Source organism: Maniola hyperantus, chromosome 9, assembly GCF_902806685.2.
Source record: "Maniola hyperantus chromosome 9, iAphHyp1.2, whole genome shotgun sequence".
Lineage (NCBI taxonomy): Eukaryota > Metazoa > Arthropoda > Insecta > Lepidoptera > Nymphalidae > Maniola > Maniola hyperantus.
The window spans coordinates 9,356,715-9,367,582 of record NC_048544.1 but is presented as its reverse complement, the minus strand read 5'-3'; the positions used below and the strand labels follow the sequence as shown (position 1 = coordinate 9,367,582).

At 39.0% G+C, this 10,868-nt stretch overlaps 1 protein-coding gene across 1 annotated transcript; it reads right to left on the bottom strand.

Moving 5' to 3' along the window:
• Positions 1-29: 29 nt before the first annotated feature.
• Positions 30-10,545, bottom strand: LOC117985243 (pickpocket protein 28-like). The gene is made up of 14 exons (XM_034971933.2): positions 10,489-10,545; positions 10,253-10,330; positions 8,361-8,485; positions 7,145-7,351; positions 5,346-5,466; positions 4,741-4,889; positions 4,525-4,637; positions 3,869-3,957; positions 3,273-3,457; positions 2,864-2,949; positions 2,717-2,791; positions 2,025-2,175; positions 1,391-1,482; positions 30-270 (listed from the first exon to the last, which is right to left on the bottom strand). The coding sequence occupies exons 1-14, from the start codon at positions 10,543-10,545 to the stop codon at positions 137-139; spliced, it is 1,662 nt and encodes a 553-aa protein (XP_034827824.1). The 3' UTR covers positions 30-136.
• Positions 10,546-10,868: the final 323 nt, after the last annotated feature.

Genomic DNA, 10,868 nt, shown 5'->3' with positions numbered 1-10,868 from the left:
GTTAACTTCAAGAACGACTATTTAATTGGCGCGGACTATATCTATATTTATTAAATTAGGTAATTGTTAATGTACATAATGAAGATATCAATAAAAAGTTTTTGTAATACAATAGTGTTTGTACAATATCCAGTACCTATTTTACGAAAGGTTGTACAGTTTTCCTTTGCCTGGTAACACAGAGAGCTCGCAGAGTCAAGTAATACAGAAGTTCAACTGCGCTCATCATGCTAAAGCCCATGCAGAGTCCAAGTAGGCCGCCTGTGTTTGCTAAAAAATAAACATTAGGGCTCTTAGCAGAATTTTAGTACCTACAAACAGGGTTTTATAGTACGTTTGGTACGCTCGTTGGAATCACGTATAGTACGGGACAGGTCGAGATGGCAATTGGGGTATGAGGCGGGGGGACGCCCCGCACACCCGCACAGCGCCTGCGCTTGCAACTGGAGCTGTGTGGGTGTTCTGGGCGTCCCCACCACGATTAAAATAAAAATAAAATTTTCTTTTTTAAATAAATATTTTTTATTCAATTAAACTTTTACAAGTAGCTAGGTACTTTTGAATCCTCAAATGCATCCACCACTGGTTCGGAATGCCTTTCCTACCGAGAAGAACCAGGAAGAAACTCGGCGGTTGCTCTTTTCAAAGATTTGATATACAATATTATGCCATAAAAGTAATTGCAGTCCCGCGCATTGCTGGAACGAGCTGCAGGTCAAATCCACGCTCTTTTATCATTTACATAATTTTCGATTGTCTAATATGCTTTTTTCAGGAGCATACTTTTAATAGATTTTTTAAACTTGTGTAAAGGCAAGTACAAAATAGATTGCGCAATTTTGTTATAGGTAAAAGATCCAATCCCCCAATAATGACTTTTGAACTTTCCTTACCATCTCGACCTGTCGCGTACTATACACTCCAAACTATTTGACCGTCAGGCGTAACGCCTTGTGACGGAGTGGAGTGTGGTGGAGTGGCGTCGAGGTGCTGCTTCTTATTTATTAACTTAACTAAACTCTGTTTATTTACATTGACATGGTTGAGATATTTTTTATAATGAAAATGAATGTGCTCGCGCAGGTCCCAGGGCGAGGGAGTCCACTGCGGGTTTCGGGGACCGAATGACAAATAATGTTTTGCGCGTATTATAAACTATAGTTTTTTCTTTCTTTCTTCCTGAGCAGGTTTCCGCATTTATACGTTTCCGTCTATTGTGCGTGCACTGTACATTGCCCCTCCCCGCCGGAGTCCTCACTCTAGCCATCCTGGCTCGCTCCAGAAGCCGAGCAGACCACCCAGTTGCCGAAGGCTTCCCGGAGCGAGGCTTGGGATAGATAGATTACTATAGTTAAATAATTTTCTAAATGCCTATAATGGTGACACTTACACAGAAACTCTGTGAGACCAAATATTTCTCCCTTTGTGAATCTCATAAACGAGTTATCTTCGAAATAGAAATGTATTATCAACATGTTGTCCCTGTAATAATAAAATTAATCATTAAACATAAGATAAGTATGTAGTAAAGTAAGTACCTCGCTATTTTAAAATCCAGCAGAGGCGAAGAGAACTATGACAGTGACACGGTTATTACTTGTACGATGATACGGGACCCCTCGTGTACGAGTTCGACTCGCACTTGACCGATTTTTTTCTCATTTCACTCCTCCGGCCTCGGAGCAATCAACGAGGCTTATTGATTGCTCTGGGTACCCGGCGGTTGTGCGCGCAACGTTCAATAGGTAAGAAGCTCCGCTTCAAGACATGCTTTGCAATGAGTTCGTCTTCTACGGAACGATCTCAATCGAATTGAATAATACTACGTTTATAGAAACCAGAAGGTCACAGAACGGTAATTGCCGCTTCATATTCCAAATGTCTCCGGACTGAGATTACAGTGGGTAGATTTAAGACAACTCACATATTTTTAGGTAAGTAACCTGATTTCTTCCGGAAAGATTCAGCAGATTCTTGTCCTCGTCTTATATGTATGATTTAATTAATTGTTAATACCTACTTACGTAAAATATTCGGCGGACCTGTTTTGTGCTAAACTAATACTCTTGGTATAGCGGCTAACAAGTGCCTTGTTCAGCGGCGCTCCGCTAGGCCGCTCAGAGTAAGAGATCTCAGTGCACGCAGGCAAACATTCGTCACATCCTCTTTCGAGACCTTTCAAGAAAGGATGACTTTCATTATTTCTTGTTGAACCTATCTACTGACTACCTAATAGGTAGGTATCTACTATCTATCTAGATAGAAATACTATAGAAATACTTTTATCTCTATAACTACAAAATAGTAAATAATCATGTGCCTAAGTATGGTACCTACTTCCTACTTATCTGAGAATAAAAAGGTACTGAAAGTTGAACCTTGCTGGACACTACATTTGTGTACTACTTACCTACATACTTTTTGTTTCTAAATATTTTCTCTTAAAGGTAATGCATTTTAATTATGTTAGACAAAGTAGAGATAAAGACTACATCTTACGATTATTTTGGTATGGAATTATTTTCTATAGTAGGTATTATGAGTACCTATAGATTGTTACGGCTATACTCACGTATATAGTCGACGCGCGACGCAAGCCCGACTAGTTTCGAACCCATCCGGGGTCCTTTTTGACAGGGACTCCGCTCACGAAACGAATATTATAAGAGAAATCACTCACGATATTTTGAACGCTAATTATAGTATTATGCTTTACCTAGAGGCACATAATTCTTTAAATTGCTATAACATTTCGCATCAGCTTTTCCGCAGACTCTCGTTGTTTTATTTTCTGAAACAAAATAATATGTATTATATTTCGTCAGGAAAATGATAAAATATTAATGTAATTCTATCCACTTACTAGGCATGTAGTAAAGGACACATTTGCATATATCTAGCACATTGCGAGACTCGCACTCCATCTCACAGTTTCTTAGCGTGTAAGTCCTGTAAAAGAAAGATATATGATTACCTAGAGTCCTAGATACATGGTAAGTATTTAATTAAGTAGCAAAATAAGATAACATACTTGATACTTGGGTATAATTAATGCATAAACGTAGTTTCACTTAAGGAAGGGAAACGCATACTGTACCCGGAGGAGGCGAAAATCATCTCGGCCAAGAAGCTGCTGCTGTTCCTGGCGACAATCAGTATTGGACGAGAACTGTAAATGGGGGCGATCATAATAGATCGGTCAACGTGATACAAAGTCTGGAAGAAGCCCTGCACAGCCGTCAAATCAACAACAACAAGAAGAAGGTAATTACCTATAGAATACTAATTCCTTTTCGCTGGAGAACAGACAGAGTCTCTTATTGACGTCAATATATTTAAGAGATGGTTGAGCGTCGAGGATTCTCGGCTGTATGGCCACACGGGCTTCCATTCCTGGCCCATACACTTCCCCTAGTTTAGCTATATTAGGTGTTTCTGTCGGATTGTGTAGAAGAATCTAAAAAGGGTAAGGTTTGGCGATCATACACATTGAAATGATCAGATGGATAGTGGGTCAGGCTAGTGATCATCATCATCATCATCATCATCAAACCATGACCAGCCTGACTGAAGATCTCCTAAAATGTATTTACCTAGTGTTGGATTTGGAAAACCGTCTATTACCAAAAACCACTAATATAACTACCAACTAGCGACCTACTACTAGCGAAAGATTCCGAAAAATCTGGCTTTATTCCTTGTCTACATTATAAAGGGAGTCTTGTGCAAAATTTTAGTTTAGGCCCAAGCGTTTGGGCTGAGCATTGATGAATAAGTTATTGAATGAATCAGACTTTTATTTTTAAAAATTATTATTATTGGCAAGGATATGAGATGGATTTGAATGAAAAGAACTCAAAATAAGTACCTTGAATCCAGTGCTTTTCGTGGACGCACAATAGTATTCCTCGAGGTTAGCGTCTAACACCAAAGTTAAGCCATGGTCGGTACCAATACCTGTTCAAATAAGAAAGAATAACTTAATAAATAAGAAAGAAAAGAAATACCTACTACTGTTGACGAACGATGCTGGTCAAAAGTGGTTTTGACTGAAATTCCGGTCAAAACTCTTCGTGGAAATAACTAAATGATAATAAAGTTCATACTTAAAAATGCATAGATAGGTAGGTAGGTACTTGTATAATGATACTTGTATGATGCCCGCGACTTCGTCCGCGTATCTTTAAGTTTTTAAAAATCCCGCGGGAACTCTTTGATTCTCCGGGATAAAAAGAAGTTTGCGAAGGTGGTCCTGAATGAAGCGAGCAAAATTGAGGTCGAGTAGGTGAAGGTGCGACGAAACGAGACTTAGCCTGTTTAAAAACACTAGAGGTAGGACAGGTCTTATCTGCCTTTGCGTGGAGCCGGAGGATTCAAGTTTAAAACCACTTAATATTTGTAGGTACTATTGACCAATATTTAAAAAGCTATAAATAAGGTTGAGATGACAATCGGGGTATGAGGCGGGGCGTTCTCTCCTCGATTGCCATCCCGACCTGTCGCGTACATAAATAGATAAGATACCCTTAGGCTTCCATGGGAATCCATCATCAGGCACGTCATCAGGATAACCAGTTTCAGGAGTCCAATCAACTGTTGGTAACGGAAATGTAAAGTTTAAGTCATTGAGATCTTTTCTGTAAACGAAATAAATACATTAACATTAGGTACGGTTTCAATCCGACATTTCTAAATCAGAATTTTCTCGGATTCGTATGGGATCGTAAGAGCCTAACTTACGGGTTCCGAAACATTTTTTCTCGGTGTACAACATTAAAGGTACAGCAAAGGCCCTCATCTGTAAGTTGTGCGTTAAACAAGTCTTGGCAACTCATTGGCGCGGAGTTCCAAAGGCATACCGACAGCATTTCGTTACAAGGTTGGGTTACCTAAAACATAATAAGTAGTATTCGCAGTTGCACAATAAAGATATCTAGTACCTAGGTGTAAAAATAATCCATCATGTACATAGATAAAACATCATTATCATTCCAGTCTGCGGATGTCCACAGTCGTCAACCTTCCTCCTCCAAATACTTCTCGCCACCTTCTTTAGAAACTTTATCAAGACTTTTAATCATTCCTTGTGATGGAATGAGAACTTCATGTCAAGATAATATTGACGCGCGAGTTGTGTTTCATGGTCTGAATTTTATTATTTCAGTCAAGAGGTAATTACTAATTCAATCGTGGCAAATAAGATAACTAGAAACACTAATTTTATTGTAAGTACCTCGATTTATCGACGGACGACTATCTTATACTAGGTCATAAGCCATTTAACTATTTCTAAGGCAAAGTGTCCACTAGAAAGTATAAAGTATAATAGGTTACATGAAACATACATTAATGAGGAAAGAGCGTGTGTAGTCCCAGTTAGCACTTTCAGCGATCTCATTCTCGAAAATATCGGCATCGGGTTGAGTTGTACATAAGCTTTCCAATAACTTTTTGTCAATTGAATTCCTTTAAAACATAACGTAGGTACACAATAATAATATGGGTAGGTATATGTTAATACCCATAAGAGTAGGAGGTTCTCAAGATCAAAGATAAAAATATGATTATAATAATTAAAGATACAGGTACCAATTCTGTTGTCTAAATTTCTAGGTAAAAAGTCTAAGATCTAAATTTTAGAACTCTAAATAGGTAGTAGGCATAGTGTTTTTCACTAGCATCTTCTTTGCTGAAAAGAAAGCTTTAGTTTTAAACCTATCAATTTAGTTTAGTTTAATTAAAGATTGTGTAGGAACAAAATTGGTAACATTGATTTCTACCACTATCATCATCATCATTATCATCTCAACTCATCGCTAGTCTGCTCTCAGAATGTAGCTAGGTCATTGTCTACCACGCTGACCAAATGCGGATTGGCTGACTTCTTACAGCTTTGAGAGCATTATCACAGAACTCTCAGCCATGCAGGTTTCCTTCCGAAGTTTTCTCATTATCATGACTCAGCTGTAGGTACATCTATGTTATATAAAAGTTAAGTAATCAATTAAAATTGGTTTTCAAGAGATTCGACAATGATAAAATAATATGATTACACAACAAATTCTTTAATCTTTCCAAGTTTATCGAATTTCTACTGTTTTTAAAGTTATTGCAATTGGAGAAAATTAGGTCGAGAGATTAGATCGAAGTGATGTCAAGCAACGACAAAACTAGTTCACTCTGACAAAACTTTCGGATTTTTGAATGTCCAATAGCAAAATCAAATGGCGGCTATCTTGTCCAAAGAATTAGTTTGGTTATCAAAAGGATCAATGCTGCCAGCTTCTTGAGTAAGGTGATGTATACGCGTACAATTTAACTCCTCACGCGACATTTAAACTTTGTATCAATTTTCATGTCAAAAGTACGATTTTAGTCCCTATTTTAAAGGTGAACCCCTTGGTGAACCCAAAGAAATTTTATGTACTTACTACTTCGTGATGTAATAAGAATTATTAGGTACCTCCTATGTCGATGGGGGAACCGTAATTTTGACATGACAGTTGACCCATATAAATCAAAAACTATTATGTATGTAAAAGTAAGTAAAATAAATAAATAAATATGTGTTTTAGAATGTATAGGTAGAGCCCCCCATATGATATCCCACTTGGTATATCATCTTACACTTGACAGTTGAAAATTCTAATTATATTTGTTCAGTTTTTTATTTTAATTTTTTTTGTGATGTAGGTAAGCACAAATTTACGGTTTTCGGATGTTTCCCCTTATGTGTGCTATAAATACCTACCTACCTACCAAATTTCATGATTCTAGGTCAACGGGAAGTACCCTATAGCCATAGGTTTCTTGATAGACACGACAGACAGACAACGAAGTGATTCTATAAGGGTTCCTTTTTTCCTTTTGAGGAACGGAACCCTATAAAGGGCAGTATCACTTTTCATTTTATAAATGCATAAGTGTGTTTGTTTGTTGGTTTGTCCTTTAATAACGTCGCAACGGAGCAATGGATCAACGTGTTTTATTGCACGGGTATAGTTAAAGACTTGGAAAGTGCGATAGGTAACTTTTTAATTTTAAAAATTAAAGAGTTCTTACGCGATTTTTAAAAACCTAAATTCACGTGGACGAAGTCGTGGCGGGCTAGGATATTTAATGATTAGAAGTTAGATCACGTTACCCAGACTTTTTTATTCGTTCTGCAACAGATTTTTTTGCTTGATTCACATTGCAAATGGTAATCGCAGGGAAGGGCAGTTTGTTGAGCGGCATGTTCTCTGGGTTGATGCTTACTATCATGGGTGACATACGCCATTTTGCATATACGTTTAAAATAAAGAAGCCGGCGCAAATTAATGAGCTACCAAACGCTGCTAGCCAAAAAAATCTGAAAAAAACAAAAGCTTGAAACAACAAAAGGTGTAGAGCGGCAGGATTATCATTTATCAGCAGGTATAGTCAGCGATTGAGATGGCAATCGGGGTATGAGACGGGGGGACGCCCCGCACACCGGCACGTCGCCCGCGCTTGCCCGCACCGGGGTAGCGCGAGGGCTGTGCGGGTGTGCGGGGCGTTCCCTCCCCGATTACCATCTTGACCCGCCGCGTACGGAGTAATAGGTATTCAATAATATTATCGATGTTAGAAGAAGGTGTATTCTGTGGGGATATTATAGCGGTCACATTGTAAAGTGTTACCGCTGCCTCGCTGCGCTCAATGGGGCGTACCCACCCCGATGGCAATCGGAGTGGGGACGTCCCGCAGATCCGCACAGCCCTCGCGCTAGTCCGGTGCGGAATAGCGCCGGTGACCCGGACGTGCGGGCGTGCGGAAATTCCCCCCGCCTCATGCCCCTATTGCCATCTCGACCTGTCGCATACTATACCACGGTGCACTCCATTCATAGCTACACAGTCACCACTCAATCTTCATAGCTATACAGTTTCTCTTTTTTGTATGCACAAATTGTACAAGCGCCTTTAGTATGAAGCGACGACGTCCTGATGTGCAGTCACCATCTGCATTGAGCTACCGTTGCGTGTTGTGTGTCTTTCGCCGCATTGTTGTCGTCATCAACCGATAGGTAGACGCTTTCCGCTGGGCATAGGTCTCTTGTAAAAACCTCCACAACCCATGATCTTGCACCGCCTGAATCCAGAGACTCCCTGCAACTCGTTTGATGTCGTTTGCACCTAGTGGGAAGTCTACCAACGCTGCGCTTTCCAGTGCGAGGTCGCTATTCTGCACATTAGAATCAACGTCTATGAGTTCTTCGAACTATGTGGTCTTATATACGTTATCCGTTTTATATTTGTCCGCAGGTTGGTTAAGAAGATTAGTTATACTTACTTAGTTAAAAGAAAAAATAAACATAATTAATAATGATTTCGACTTACCGTTCAAACCACGTTAGCCTCTTTTCCCCGACGTAGCGAAGACCATGTAGAGTAGAGGTCAACAAGTACTCTCTAAGATCTTGGCGAAATGATTGGAAAAATGGGATTTGGCGGAATGGCTTTTCCTAAAATAATAACCGGCATGATGTACTTACTTAAATAGTAGGACTTTGTAGGAAGCCCTGCCAAAGCATTTATAAAAAAGTACATCCTAAATATTTAAAGAAACTATGATATGCTTTTGCAAGTATCTAATTAATCATATGTATTCATAAATATTATTTATGTGTGTAAGGTGAAAAGTTGGAGTGACACAGAGATAGCGTTCCAATCAGGATAAAGTTCCCTGCCTGGGTGCACGTGTCATTAGTTCGCATGACAAGTTTCAACTTGTTTTCTCAACTATTTTGTTTACACGAGTTTTTTCAGTAGACCTCTCGCGTGTTTATCGTTAAAATGAATAAACATGAATCGGGATGTCATAAACCACTTCGTTTTGGATAGATTTACCCCTAAGATAATTCATCCGAAGTTGACAAAAGGTTACGGATACTATGTTCCTTCCACCGCAACCGTTAAAAAGCGGGTAAATGAAACACGTCCCTCGAAGATGACCTACGTGAAGGACGGCCAAAAACTGCCACCACACCGGAAAACATAGAAAAAGTGCATGATATCGTATTGGACGATAGTCGAGTGATGGTGAGTGAGATAGCTGAGGCTGTGGGGATATCGGAAGAAAGGGTGCGAAACATCTTGCCCAAAGAATTAGGGATGCGAAAGCTCTGCGCAAAATAGGTGCCGCATTTGCTGAATGCCGATCAAAAGCAAATGTGCAAATGATTTTTGCAGCAATGTTTGGAACAATCCAATAAAGATCCGACTGATATTTTGCGGCGATTTGTCACCATGGATGAGACATGAGTCAAACACTACACGCCAGTAATGAAACAGCAGTCCAAGCAGTGGTCGGAATCCGGTGTTTCAGCGCCAAAGAAAGCAAAGTCGATCGCATCTGCCGGAAAGGTCGTGGTCGGCCTGTTTTAGAATGCGAAAGAGATCCTGTGCATTGATTACCACGAAGAAGGCAGAGCAATTCCAGGTTAGCATCATCACTTGCAACTAGGTGAGATTGCAGTGAAGGGCTTACTTGTGTCTGAATAAAAAGACAAAAAAAAACTGGTGAATATTACTCCAACCTTCTTTATCAGCTGGATGCCAAAATTCGCGCGAAGAGACCTGGCTTGAAGAAGAAAAAACATCTTTCACCAGACAACGCACCTGCACACAAGGGTCGTTAGCGATGAGAAAACTGCGGGATGTGGGCTACAATTTGCTTGGCCATTCCCCCTATTTTTCTAACTTGAAGAATTTAATTTCTGGGAAGTACTTTGCGTCCAATGAAGAAGTTGAAATGGTCGTAGGTGAATACTTTCACACCTTTCCAGTTTTTCGTTTCAGGGATGGAATATTGATGGTGGAGAAACGCTGAACCAAGTGTGTTGAAGTCCAGGAAGATCATGTAGAAAAATAAAATCATTTATTCATTGAAAATAGCAGTCTTTCATTGTCAGGCCGAGAACTTTTCAGGAAAGAATATAATATGTCGAAAATATCCGCCGCCGTTATAAATATAACCCGGAAATTAAAATGTTTCTTATTTATGTCAAAAATCTAATAAATAACTGAAGGTTTAGTGGTTTTACCATTGTTAAGTATGACGTTTTTACTTATTCAGTAAGATGATCTATCAGTCCACTATGCTTAGCAATGTGTTGGTAAACGTGCACTAAAGCATTACGTGATCCAAAGAATATTTTAATCTCTTTTACTGGAACTTAACGACGAAGGCTTAGTTTGATTAAAAGCATTCCGTTTAATAACTTACTGACCTCGCTTTTACTGCGGCTTGTCGGTTTGTTTGTATTCCAGTCGTACCACGGGTTCGTTGATTGAGCCCAGTAGTTTTGCTAAATGAGAACATTAATGTTAATTGAATTAATCGCTGCTTCATTAATCACATTCCTTACAATTGAACACGTAATGGTCAAGATTTTTTGCACTTTAACGATATCTTTGTGACTTTGTGAATATTTTAATAGAGTTTTTATTACTTATATCTGGGTACCTTTTCTATATCCACAGGTGCCATTTTCTTGTTTCTAGTTTTATATTCCTTTATCATTCTTATTAATTGGTTTTAAATAAATAACTTAACTTAACTTTAGCTTAACTTCAAGAAGAGCTTATTATATAGGTATGCCGATAAAATTGTACGATCGTCAGCACCAAAGGTACCCATTTGCCATTAGCTTTTAACCGTCCACTGAACGAAATCCGACGATTTTCTATGATCTAACGTAATTTCGAATTGTCAATGTTTGTGGTCAATTCGTTTGATAGTGGAACATGACAAATCGACCTTGTTCCGCCTCAATTTACTTTCGATGGCAAAATTATACATTTTACAGTTATTTGTTTTTCTGACCTCATCCATGTACCAAATTA

What these genes read in the sequence shown, in the direction of transcription:
- LOC117985243 (XM_034971933.2), bottom strand. Translation starts at nt 10,545, where the DNA reads ATGATAAAGGAATATAAAACTAGAAACAAGAAAATGGCACCTGTGGAT. An exon ending in ATTCCCATGGAAGCCTAAGG is followed by an intron (nt 3,958 to 4,524) that starts GTATCTTATCTA and finishes TTATTTGAACAG; the next exon opens with GTATTGGTACCGACCATGGC. An exon ending in AGGTCCGCCGAATATTTTAC is followed by an intron (nt 1,483 to 2,024) that starts GTAAGTAGGTAT and finishes TTATTATTACAG; the next exon opens with GGACAACATGTTGATAATAC.